This window comes from Periplaneta americana, chromosome 13 (assembly GCF_040183065.1).
Source record: "Periplaneta americana isolate PAMFEO1 chromosome 13, P.americana_PAMFEO1_priV1, whole genome shotgun sequence".
Taxonomy (NCBI): Eukaryota; Metazoa; Arthropoda; class Insecta; order Blattodea; family Blattidae; genus Periplaneta; species Periplaneta americana.
This window is the reverse complement of record NC_091129.1, coordinates 108,960,180-108,974,249: the sequence shown is the minus strand read 5'-3', so window position 1 is coordinate 108,974,249 and position 14,070 is coordinate 108,960,180. Positions and strand designations below refer to the sequence as shown.

The 14,070-nt window shown below is 33.6% G+C and overlaps 1 protein-coding gene across 6 annotated transcripts in view; it reads right to left on the bottom strand.

Moving 5' to 3' along the window:
- Window positions 1-599: 599 nt before the first annotated feature.
- LOC138712217 (sialin-like) overlaps window positions 600-14,070 on the bottom strand; it is a 59,655-nt gene continuing 46,184 nt past the window's right edge. For 5 of the 6 annotated variants that reach the window (XM_069843763.1, XM_069843765.1, XM_069843766.1 and 2 more), the window contains exons 5-11: window positions 13,445-13,529; window positions 9,863-10,083; window positions 8,087-8,242; window positions 5,031-5,163; window positions 4,723-4,881; window positions 2,760-2,845; window positions 600-1,061 (exon numbers count right to left, since the gene is read on the bottom strand). In XM_069843763.1, the coding sequence (XP_069699864.1) occupies window positions 852-1,061; window positions 2,760-2,845; window positions 4,723-4,881; window positions 5,031-5,163; window positions 8,087-8,242; window positions 9,863-10,083; window positions 13,445-13,529 (1,050 nt within the window). In that variant the 3' untranslated portion in view covers window positions 600-851. Of the gene's footprint in view, window positions 1,062-2,759; window positions 2,846-4,722; window positions 4,882-5,030; window positions 5,164-8,086; window positions 8,243-9,862; window positions 10,103-13,444; window positions 13,530-14,070 lie in introns of all 6 variants that reach the window. The other variant, XM_069843767.1, reaches the window with a different exon arrangement.

The window sequence follows — 14,070 nt, the reverse complement described above, 5'->3', positions numbered from 1 at the left end:
AAATAGTTCAGGGTTTTATGAACTATTTTGTTTGGTATCTACACATCTCACGTTATATCTTGAGCACTGGTGATATTAATGGATGTTAGAATTAAAGTCTTTTGTATATCATAAATTAGAAATATGTACCAAAAGGAAGGAGAAATTTGGGAAGACCATGAAAACGCTGGCATAACAGATTGACTGGGGTCTAACATGTGAAGGACATGATGATGATGATCAGAGCTAGGAACTTTGTACCAATCTCATTATTCAGGGTGCGAGTAGCCAGGAAATGGGCATAAAAAAGGCCGATCTGCGCACCTTTGGAGTGCATCATGTTCATGTTAACAACCCTTACTGTATGTAGCAGGGCCTCATCAGCAGTATGGAAGACGTTTGAGTAACAATATATTGTTCTACTGCAAATGTGAGTGAGATTTATTCCCTGTATAAACACAGTAAATTTCCTAGCACTCTCTCTCTCTCTCTCTCCCCCCTCGCTCTCTCTCTCTCTCCCTGCGTGCGTGCAGAGGTCTGCAGAAGATGCTCCTTTTTCTATTAAAAGCTTCCTTGGCCATATACACACACAAATCTTCATTATGAAATAATTACAGTAATAATATTTATACAAAATTGTTATTTATTCTTTGACAAATTGAAAATAGCTTCTCTGTTACTGAACAAGGTTACAAAACAATTTGCAGATACTTAATGACATCTATATTTTAGTGTATATTAGTTGTAAACATTGTTGCAGTGTGTGTTAATATATTTATTTTTCCTTTTGGTCCATTTTAAATCACCGCAGCTTTGTCTCTGATGTAATTTAGTTATAAGCAATGAAAAAATTTCAATACGAATATTATACATTATATTTTAGGAAACGTTTCTGAATTATTATCGTTTGGTTCACAGTTTGTTACTGATGCCTCATTTTCTACAGTAGTAGACAGTTCCTTGAATTGTGGCTGGTTCCAGGCCTGGACTTCTCCTGAGCCCAGCAGAACAAATATTGTTCCACAGGTGAGATAGATGACGGCCATTGAGATAAATATATAAAACCAGCAATTGACTGGGCCCTGAAAAAAAATCAATAGTCAGGTATGGCACTATTGCTTTATTACGTCTAAAAATTGCCTTTGGCTCAATTTAGAGAACTAGACCAAAGAAGGCACCATTTTTTTTTAAGAATTGCATACTATGAATAGTATGGAGTACTAAGCATGTGGTTTTACTTTCCGACAGCCAAGGTTTTTTTTTTTTTTTTTTTTTTTTTTTTTTTTTTTTTTTTTTTTTTTTTTTTTTTTAGTTTATGCTGTTTATGTTTCATTATAATGGCGACTAAACTAAATACATGGCTTGTGGAAAGGCAAACCTCAAGAATATGCCATCCTCAATAACAATAGGCAGATATGACTTCGAGAGAGTGGATGAATTTAAATACCTGGGATCAACAGTTACTCATTCTAATGATATTTCATATGAAATAAAGCAGAGGTTAATGGCTGCCAATAGAGCTTACTTCGCCTTAAGAAAATGACTTTGTTCAAGAATTTTATCTCGTACCACAAAGATAACTATCTATAAAACACTTATAAGACCTGTACTAGCATATGCTTCTGAGACGTGGTCCCTAACAAAAAAAGACGCTGGAAATTTGGATGCCTTTGAGAGGAAGATACTCTGCAAAATAATTGGTCCAGTATTCGAGAGAGGAAGATGGAGGAGGCGATATAATAATGAATTGTATTCCATCTATAAAGATCCGCCTATTAGAAGAATGGTAAAAGCAGCAAGATTAAGGTGGGCTGGGCATGTGGCACGGATGAATGACGTAGAAATTCCTAAAAGGATATTAAATGGAAATCCTGGGGGCCAAAGAAGCCGTGGACGACCAAGAATAAGATGGCTGGATGGAGTTGAGGAAGACATGTGTAAGATGGGATATAGGAATTGGAAAGCAATTTTGCAGGATCGAGACAACTGGCGGAAAATCGTGGAAGAGGCCAAGGTTCACAATGAGCTGTAGCGCCAAGAAAGAAGAAGAAGATAATGGCGACTAAATGGAAGAAATTAATTATTGGACAGAAAGTGAAAATAATAAGGGATGTCTAGGCTAGTCCTCAAATAACACTATCACATATGGCAAAAAGCATGGTTTGTGAACTACTTCATTATGGGGAATAATGAAGAAGAACAAAGAAATTTTATAAGGTCAAGTTTCAGGTGATTCGGGTTCAATCAAATCGATAAATTATTCGTGCCTCACCATTTCAAGAGTTAGAAAATGTTATAATGAAATTTATTGTAAATAATAATTGTAGGCCTAATGTTTCGTATATAACACATATGTTTGTACTAGTTATTGTAGCCTTTCCTTCCCATTTTATGTAAATCCCCCTTTTAAGGAAAACCTTTATTTAAGGGGGAAAAAAGTAATCTCTCAGAGATTCGTTAAAAAGGGGTTCTTCTGTATGTACAAGATGAATAGTTCTATGGAAAGCATTGGTGCTGAAAACTACGTGCAGTATGCAATTATTGTTTAAAAAAATGGTACATTCTTTGTTCTAATCCCCTTTTGTAGAATTACCTCCTTTAGTAATGCATTATCAGAATATACATAATACTGCTGATTCAATTGATTCAAATGTGTATGTGTATATCTATTGCCTATCCACCTCACTTGTGTGATTCGGGTTCCGCATATTGCGGATAGACTGATTCAAATGTTAGGCCTGTAAATTATAACTATCTATGAAGTCTGTTGTTCTACTTACGAAGCTGTTGACTAGAAGGCTGACTGCATTTGGAGACAGCACCCCAGGAATTAGTGTGAGCGTTTTTATAATTCCAAGAAGGGTTCCTGACAAACAGTAATTTGGTAATATGTTATAACATGTTATTCTGCATTACACTCACAAACAAACATTCTCATGGGGGCAGATAAAAAGTTAATTGTTTTTCTTCCACCATGTTAATAATGTCAAAACAAGTTCTTATACAAATTTTGGCCACTTGAGCACAAATATGAGCGCCCCCCAGAAAGTAAGTTTCCTTGGGGCTGTTTACAGAAAGAAAACATAGTTTCATGGGAAGATTTATTGGAACAGATACAGCAACTGTTGAACTGTTTTTCAACATATTCCCCATTCAAATTGAGATATTTCTCATACTGTAAGATCAAAAAAGAGATGCAGAAGACTGTCACACACTGGTTCCGATTCTACGACACAGGGATACAAAAGTTGATACCACGGTATGACAAATATCTCATTTCCAGTGAAGAATATGTATGTTGAAAATAGGTCATCAATATCAGTATCTGTTCCAATAAATTTTTCCATGAAATTGTGTTTCCTTTCTGTAAACTGCCCCAGGGAAACTTACTTTCTAAGAGGGCCCTTTAATTGCGCTCGAGTGGACAAAATATATAAGCACATGTTCTGACATTATTAACATGATGGAAGAACATTTTTTTTTTGCGCGTTCTGGTATTTATGTATTTTAAAGCAGGACTGCAAAAAGCCGATTTCAAAGTCATTTTTGACATGCTGTCTATCTGCCTTACCTTTGTACAGTGATATCTCTTGAAATATAATACATAACAGTCAATTCAACTGAGATTGTTATACGTGAAATATAATCAATTTTACTAAAATCATAATTGGTTTTATTTGAAAAGTAATGCAACAATTTTCAGTAATGCAACACCTGCTAGACTGATGCACGTTGCATTACAGAGATTCTGCTGTAAATTTTTAAGTTTTTACAACTTCTTGCAAAATACGTAGACCTATTTGAAGAAAATCTTAAAATTATGGGAAGCGTTGAGATCATTAGTTTATTGTAAACGTTTTTCGATATAATAATCCATTGTTCCCAGCTACTGGATTTATTGTTGATATGTAAGACGAAGACCATGGTTATTTGAAGAAAAATAAAGACAGTAAACATGCGAATTCAAAATGAGGCAATAGAATAAGTGAACAGCTTCAAATACTTCGTGTGTACTACCGTATAAATAGTAACATGAACTGCTGCTGTGAAGTCAAAAGGAGGATAGCAATGGCAAAGGGAGCTTTAGTAGAAAAAGAACTAAGGAAGAGACTAGTAAAGTGTGTTTGTGCAGTATGGCATTGTATGGGGCAGAAACATGGTCATTATGATGAAGTGAAGAAGAACGATTAAAAGCATTTTAAATGTGGATGGAGAAGAATGGAACGTGTGAAATGGAAAGACAATATAAGGAATGAAGCTATGCTAGAAAGAGTGGGTGAAGAAAGAATGATGCTGAAACTGATCAGGAAGAGAAAAAGGAATTGGCTGGGTCACTGGCTTAGAAGAAACTGCCTACTGAAGGCTGCACTGCAAGGAATGGTGAATGGGAGAAGAGTTCGGGGCAAAAGAAGATATCAGATGATAGACGACATTAAGATATATGGAGCATATGCAGATACTAGAGAGGAAGGTGGAAAATAGGGAAGATTGGAGAATTCTGGGTTTGCAGTGAAAAACTACCCTTGGATAGGAAAGTATTAATGAATAAATGAATGAATGTGTTAGATACTTGCACTTCACAATAGTGAATAATATGCGGACTCACATCACGAATTTTTTAGAATGTGACCTAACAACGAATTCTAAAAGTTTCTCTTTAATTCTCTGTGATTGCTTACAGTGTGGATTCTACTGTCAAAAAGAAATAATAATAATAATAATAATAATAGTCTGTAGACTTACCTGCAAAATTAGGACTGAGATCAACAATATTGGGCAAACTGCCTGATGAGCTGGCCCCTCCCACTGCACTTGCTGCAGCTAGCAGCACTACAGCAACAATAGCTGACTCTTTACTGAGGAATGCTAGCACCAATAGGAGTACAGCAGGCAGGAATTCACCTAATGATGTATTAAAGTAAAAACACATTGGTGAACATGTCACTATTTTTTCCTCGGAAAAATAAGGCATTCCTGGCTTTACCTATATCATTTATAGTGATACAGAATTTTGAAGGAACACATTTCATTTTTCCAGTTAATATACTAACTTGTTGCTACTGAAATTTTGCGGACTGATGTGATGGTCAAATATTCCTTTCGGAGGATGTAGTCCATTAATGTAGAAAATATTATGCTGAATCCAAACTTACAGAGCTCAGGTATTCCGGATACAAAACCATTCTGTAATAGAAATGTAAGTCAGTGAATTATTACAGCACATGTTCAAAAGGACAAATTGCATATCATGTATTACTATTCAATGGAGTTTGCTCATGCTCATGGTTTCCAAATCAATTTATTCTGGAATACTGAATATAAAGTATAATAATTTTTCCAAAAATATAGTTAGTTTGCATTCGACAAAATAGTACGAAATGAAAGTTTAGTGAAAATTTTAATGATTTTTTTTCTTAAATTGTTTTTAGTATGTAAGATGAAATTGCACAAGAAGTGGACCTGTTTTCAAAAATGATTATTTCGAAGAAAGTAATTATGTAAAGATTTAAGGCTACTCTGGTTCCCATTTTATGCCACTTTTGCAGTAAAGGGGTCTATTCAAAGTCTTAGCAGAGTTTTGAGTGAGTATTATTATTGTGTAAAGCAGGTAGAGAATTCTGACATTGGGTATTTGCGACTTCGGGAAAGAAAGATATTTGTAAGACTGAGATAGGCAATGTGACACACATTTATTTAATATAATTATTAATTGCTTGCTGATATGTATGAAGATCAGGTAAATCTGGTGACATAACATTGATTTTATTGACATATGAGTATGAAAGTAGGTAAGATGGATGAAGATGAAGGTGATAGTGATGGCGAAATGAACCTAGGGTCTGGCACCGAAAGTTACCCAGCTTTTTCTCTTAATGGGCCAGGAATGCTGACAATAACGGAACAAGAAACACGGGCGCTAGGAAAAAGGCGAGTGGGGATAAAAAGAGAAACCAAGAGTCAGGAAGTGACAGGGAAGAAAGTAGTGAAAAGTTTAAGGGTGCGAGTGTAAGTGGAAATCTAGGATGTGAAAGTGAAAGCATGGGGAGGAAAAATAAAAGAGGAATAGAAGAAGAAGAAAGAAATAGAAAGAAAGACAGAGATAGAAATAAAGCAGAGACGAACAGTAAAGAAAGGTCAGAACCTGCGACAGCTGAGGATATAGCAATGGTATTAGATATGATTAAAAATGTGGGGATGTGATCAAAAAGTGCTAGTAAAGGGAAATTGTAATTGTAAATGATAGAGAAGTATAGGGGAGAGAGAAAGTGTATAAGCTGATGTGTAGAGATAAATATAAGTATTTATAGGAAGTGAGAATAGTGTGAAAGGATTAGGTGTAAGTGGAATAGTGAGAAAGTGAAAGTGAGCGCAAATAGGAATGAGTGAAAATAGTGAAAAAGTGACAGCATAAAATTAGTACTAACATTTGAACGTTGGAACAGTAAATGAATATAAGAGAAAGATAGGAGAAAAGGTCAAAGAACAAATAGGGCAAATAATTCAATATGATAATTTATAGAGAATAAGTGAAATTGAAATTTTAGTGAATAGTAGTTAGAGGAAAAAGGGGGTTTGAAAGGTGTATATAATTTTAGATATATTACGATTAATTATCAAATAGAGAATAGCAAATGAAATGTAGGAGAAATACTGAAGGTGAGATTGAACAAGTAATAAAAAAAAAAGTACATAGTGTAATTGGGAGTATTTGTGTAGACACGTACTGCAAAAAATGTGTTACTGTAATATGTTAATGGTGGCACTGGATACAGAAATGTGAGGTACACCATTATATGTAAAGAAGTGCTGTGACCAAATATATCATATCATATCTTAATAGGCCGAGGGAAAACCTCGGAAAAAACCTCAACCAGGAAACTTGTCCCAACCAGGGATTCGATCTGGGCCTAGTAGTTCTGTAGTCAGACACACTGACTACTACAAAATATAAATACACTCACTGGCACAAAAAAGTGAAACAATTTTTTTTTAAGATATTCATAGAAATGGGTTGTATGTTTGCGAGTATAAAACAATTGAATTGTTAACTATTAATTGCGTCTCTTCTGATGGCTCTACTAGACGGGCTGATATCATCATAATTGATTGGCAGAAGGATAAGGGTGTCATTCTTGATCCCACAATCCGTTTTGAGATGCATGAGCAACAGCCACAAGAGGTGTGTCGTGAAAAACAAGTCATATATGAGCCTTGTTGTCAGCATCTTGGAGCACAATACCACATTACACATTGGACAGTTTTTGGGCTCATGTTCGGTGCCCGTGGCACGATCCCATGTGAAACTTTAAATCAACTTAAACAATATAAAATTTCTGATGCAACGATTGATGCCATAGGATCTCACGTGTTAAAATCATCCTTAGCTATAATTAGTAATCATTTGTACCCAACAAAATTTTTATTGTAAATGATTTCCTACGTTTTCTTATCTTAATGTTTTTTCTTTTTCTTTCCAAGTGTCACAAAATTGTTTTGTTTACTTATTATTCTTTATGAATTGATTAGTAGGCCGATCTATCGAACCCTTATTTAGGGCGGCTTTTGTTTAAACAAATTATCTTAAATGAAACCTTAGTATATTATTGTGGTAACCAAATTATTTTTTGTAGGTATGGTTATCAATAACATTAACTTAGATCTTATAATAAAAAGTAAGATAATTGAAGTGTTTCACTTTTTGTGTTGATCAGGGCATTTAATTTTAACTGTTTCTTATTACTGCTGAATTTTTTGAAAAGTAAAGAGTTCTGAGCGTTATTGTATCCATATTCTTTAATGATGTATCTTACTAATGTCTTGATTTTCGATTTAAACTGTATTTGCATTGAAATCTGGAAGAATGGAATGTCTTGATTTTCGATTTAAACTGTATTTGCATTGAAATCTGGAAGAATGGAATGTCTTGATTTTCGATTTAAACTGTATTTGCATTGAAATCTGGAAGAATGGAATGTCTTGATTTTCGATTTAAACTATATATATATGCATTGAAATCTGAAAGAATGGAATGTCTTGATTTTCGATTTAAACTATATATGCATTGAAATCTGGAAGAATGGAATGAAGAATAAAATATCCTACTTACTGTTTTGATATCTAGCATGTGGACACTCTTGAAATAGGCAGGAAGTTGCATGGAGAGAGTTATGGTTCCCCACATGAGACCCTGAGATGCAAGCAGTACAGCCCAGAATGGTCCAGACTTTAGTATTGATATCCACGGGGTTTTTAATAAAGAACTCTGTAATTTGAAAGAATAAATCGATGTTACGTTAACAATGTACCTACAATTCATTTTTAGATTTATTCATTGAGATTTTCTTTTTAAGACTGAATCAAACTGACCAATATTTTTTCCATAAAATTCAAATTATTAGTACCAGTATAAAATTTATATTTCTCTCTTCTTGATAATGAAAATCATGTACGTAACTACTGTATATTTGTAAATTGTCCATTTGCTACTTAGATTCATACAGTTACAGTTCTTAGACTTTATGAACAAAGATGTTGTGAATGCAGATTTATTCTTCAAATTTTCTGAAGAAAATGTCATGACATACAGAGTAATTATCACATTTGGAGATATATCTTGAATCTGAGAGAATTTTATTTTGATTTACATATTTACTTTTATTAATTTTTCAGAAATTGAAAATTAATTTAGAAATATAAAGTATAGTATACTGTATATTTTACCCCCAGGCCGAAACTAGTCAACAAGGTAATTTTAAACCTAGTTAATTAACACGTGAAAGCAATGTATTTATATATACACTTTATATTTCTAAGTGATATAGTGTTAAGAGTTGTTTAATCCAGATGTATGAAAATTAATGTCATATCTCCATAGTATTTTTTGTGTTCCCCTTCTCAAGCTTTTTATGTCTCTTTTCTTTGAGAGATTACTGATGCTAGTCTAGATATTAACAATACAATATTGAAACTAATACAAAATTATGGCATATGTAATTAGGACATGTTACTTGGAGATCTGAATATTTTGTACAACAACAGCTCACCAAAACTCTATCCATGAAATTACGATTTCAAATTCTCCATAAAAGACTTGCGAGATCTGAAGTTTTCTTTTATCTTTATAAAATTTATTACTTGCATTAAATTGTTACCTTTATTGATAAAATGTATATTTTACAAATAATTTACTTTTTCTTGCTGATGTAGAAACAGTGCGTGTACTTTCAAAATTAAATTAGTGTCTTTGTTTTATCCTTCAGGAGGGGATTCCAGAGAGGAGAAAGAACAAAGGTCATATGAACATATGTCCGAAAATGAAAGTTCCATGATAGATGACAATACTGTTATTCATGCTATCATATTAGTTACATTGTGTTTATGCTTAGTGTGGTTATTGTCTGCCAGGGAATATTTCGTTGTAAATCCGTGCAGCCTAGCATTCATTTCCATTTGCTTGACCATACACGAATACTATCTCTGTTTGTTCTTGATATAAATACACGGCCATTCTAACAGCAGTTTAGACAGCACTACAGAGCTGATCTGCAACTGAGAATAAGTGTAAACAAACACACTGTAACCGATATGATTGGAGTACAAAGGACTGACATCTATCATGGAAAATTTCGTTTTCAGACATATGCTTACGTGACCTTTTCTGTTTCTTCTGGCCTAGAATCACCTACTGAAGTTTGTCTCCACATTTTAAGTTCACTCTGTATAATTAATTAAAGTTGACGTTTATTCTGTATATTAGGAGGTAAGGATGTTACTTGACGTTATTGTTCAATACTTGGTTTAGAGAAGTGATTGATACCTTCGTAACAAACATCTTAAATAGTAAAATTATGATTACTTTCCATCTCGTAAGTTCTCAAAACACCTTATGGGAAGCAACAGAGTCTCCGATAGCACGCTCCAGGTATTTCCGTTCAGCATTTGAGATCCTTGGGTGTTGTGCAGGTGTGTCATAGACCAGATACCACCAAAATGCGTACCAGAAAATTGTAAGACCACCAGTCACATAGAAAACATATTCCCAATCCAGAGCAGCCATTAGAAGCCCACTTAGAGGATATGTTAGTGCTGTTCCAACTGCAGACCCTGTAAAATAAACAGTTTTCTACATTCTCATTAAATTGCTGTCCAATGTGTCATACCAGTTTAGGTATTTCATCATGTTGTGAATGATATTACTGTTTATAGTTTATTTTCTTGAACTGTTATTCAAAGATGGACATAAATAATTTACGATTCACCCAGATAAAAAGATACATTTTCGTCTACGGGATTACACACATAAGGTGAACAAGGATAGTGACTTCATTGCTAAGGCCTGACCAATAAATACATATACTATATTTCAAAATAAGTTCATTCTGCCCAAGGGTGGGTCTTTCACTGCAAAACCAGTTTTCTCCAATCTTTTCTATTTTCTGTCCATGTTTGCAGTTTTTCTTGGGAAAGATAAATGTGGTATCTTCCCATTGTTTTCCGCATATTAATAAGTATTAATGAGAAATTAACTTGGTACACGTCATTTCTTAATCAAACTTTTAAAGTTTCAAGTTCTAAGTTTTTGAAAAAGTATTACTTCTATTGTTGTGGGACACACTTGAAAAATGGAAATTCCACAACATAATTGTTTTGCGCTCTACAACTTGCGAAAACAAATTCAGCAACAATGGTACAGAAGCTGTTTTGTAGACATTTCCTGACTTGACCATCTACCACATTGTTGCATTGAATGTGCTATTGTCTGGCCTATTGCTCTTGGCCTCTCAGGTCACCAGACTTGACACCACGCATCTTCTTTCTTTTGGGGTACGTGAAGGATGCAGTTTATGTGCCACTTCTACCTCAAGCCTTAAAGAAGTAAGATATCAGATCATTGCATTCATAAACAAGACATGTTGGAGGTAGAGTGACAAGAATTTGGTTATCATGTTGTATGCTGTGTAACAAGGGGTTTTTGTATTCTAGCATTGAGTGTTTATAGCATGCCAATAAAAACTTAGAGATTTTCTTAAACAAATTATTTGCACCAAGTTACTTTATCATTAATACTTACTTAATAATAATTATATTAAAGTGTTACTATAATTTTGAAACATGGTGTACACAAAATTATACAAAAAATAGAAGCCTTCATTTCGACGGTCCATTTCAAAAGGAAAATAACTCAAAATTTAAAGGTTTGAGAAATCTGAATTTTAAAGCTTCATGTTGCTGTGAAAAATCCAATTAACACACTCTGATCTGAAACTTATAGTATATGTAAAACATCATTAACAGAATTTGGAGTAATTTCAATGATCCTTTGAATTTTCTCAGCAACATAAAGCTTTAAAATGCAGGTTTCTCAAAACTTTAATTTTGAGTTGTTTTCCTTTTGAACTGGAACGTCGATATATGCATTTTCATAATAAAAAGCATCCAGTATGTAATTCTTTTTATCCATGACCATAACGAAAAACATGCCTTTACTAAATACTTTTGCGTTTGTAAAGTAGGCTTTTATTCAACATTACTTTATCCCACTAGTGAGATAAAGACTTTACCTCACAGTTTGAACTTTATCTCACAGTTCATTAGTATTTTCCTAGTACCCAGGTACACATGTATACTTTTCCATTGAACTATTACTCAAGAAGTTAATATATTAGTTACTAGATGTAACTACCTCTACTTCTTTATTACCATTTCTTAAATATACATACACTCAATCTCCTTCTCTTTTCTCTATCTGCTACGTCGTAATTTGTACATTACATCCATATCTAATATGCATCTTTTTAAAATTTTGTAATAATTTACCTTTTGGGATGCGAGGAGACTTGAACCTGCGAAGTTGGGTTTAAAACAATACGCGTTAGCCAACTGAGCTAAACAGACACGATCATTAATTATGTTTTAATATTCCTATTAAGTTTACAGAAGTAAAATGTGAAATTATTTTAATCACAATAGTCCCGTGAACACTTATAAATAATCCCTGAAACTTCAAAAAGACGAAAATACACGTTTAAAATGAAAAAACATATATTAAAATTATATAATTAATTATAATTTGTTATTTATCCAACGCCTTAGATATCATTCTTTACTAATCATGGCCTCCTACATCATGACCTACCTAGTACACGTATTGATTCTAAAATCCATGCCATGGTATGTGATTACATGAGGACTTATTTTCAACATATTTTCTTTTATAAAACAGAATTTTTCGGTATGGTCATGGATAAAATTACGTATGGTACTTGTGAGCGTGATCTTTATTGCACTCGTGTAATTTAAGCACTCGGCTGACGCCTCGTGCTTAAATCTTTCCACTCATGCAATAAAGATGCACTTACCTCACAAGTACCATAAATAACTATTTTTCATCAATATGTATGTAAACATGATCTCTTTATGCTCCAGAAACGCGTAAGAGGTACAGTAAGTTAAGAATGAAAATTTGTAGTCTAAAAGTAATTAGTTTTTTCATAAAAAGTAGTAAGTAGTAATGATTATTATGACGATGATACAATTATGCCTTAAATTAATATATTTATAGCTTTGTCATAAAACTTGATTTATCACTGTGCGACTTTCAACATATATAGTGTGTGGTGATCCTTAGGGCTTTTTTGCATTAAAGACGATTATTTTCCTGGACCAAAAATGGTACCTATGAATAAAAGACGAGTACTTTACATAAAAACGAGTATTTTCCGGTATTTTGTCTTTATGTAGTAATTATCGGCAGTGCACTTCAGGAAGCTATGGTACTAGTTTAGAACAAAAATGGTGTGCTGATTCGCTTTTTAGTTACAGTCAAGGTCACTGAAGTTAAACCAAATTTGTCTAAGAAAATACAATAGAAGTAAACCGCTGTCTCTGGCTGGGATAAGCAGTGTAGGAGTAAAATAAAGAATGCCTTCAGTTGATCATTAGAGGTGTTCGAAGTTTGCCTTTGCACAGGACCTTGTGGTTTCAATACATTAATGAAATACATATTAATAAATCTAAGAAAAAAAGATTATATGCGAACTGTGTTTCATAATAAATCACTGTCAGAAAAATGATAAGAAATAGCAAGAATGCAGCAGGGAAAGGCAGGGATATCTGATATTATTGTAAGTGTGTGCGTCTTTTATTAGAAAATCAACTTTTATAACAAAAAAAAAAAAGTTCAGAAAAGTGATTTTTGGTAACTTCACTCTGTCTTCTTCTCTTTTTCTTTTTCCCCTTCTCTCTGTAAAATTAAAAATGAATGGGAGCTCGTGGCTGTACTTTGCAGCGGGTCTCACAAATGTTGAAGATGGTCCTGGGAAGAAATGCCTCTTATTCTCCCAACAAATCGCATTCTAATTATAAGAGTATTTCCTTCGTTTGTTTCACGTTATAATTACCTTAGATTCGCCTTCATTGTGGACATGACACTATATGAAACATAGTTTTTAAAACATAAGCTTACCATGGTAAGTAGTCATAAATTTACTGCGTTCAATGGATGGAATCCAGTGTGCTGATAATGCATGTGTTGCTGGCCATGTTACCCCCTGTCCAAGAAAAGCAAATTGTTATGAAAAATTTAATTGTGTGGTATCTACACTAATTTTACCACAGGTTGAACGTGCTCTAGAAAGACGCACATTTGTCATTGTGATATCAGACTAAATAATTGTGCATGTTCACTTATTTGCTCAGATAAGAGGATTGGAAAGAACAATCCTTCTCCTGAATAAGCTCCTAATTTTATACATGTCATTGTGTACTGGTAGAGTACACATATCAGTCCTTCATACCGATAGTGCAAAACATTTCATCACGTTTTTAAATTTAATGTATGTCATCTTTCAAAGTTATGATAACACTTTTATTTGATTATTATCAAGTAAGTATTAATGATACAATAACTTGGTGCATACAGTTTATTTAAGGGACTCTCAAAGCTTTCATTGGCACATTATAAACAGTCAATGCGAGAACTCCTTGTTACATGATATACATCAACAAAATAATCAAATTTTTGGCTTGCTTCCTCCATCATATCTCTGTTTATGAATGCACTTGCAGCAGTGATCCGATGTCTTACTTCTT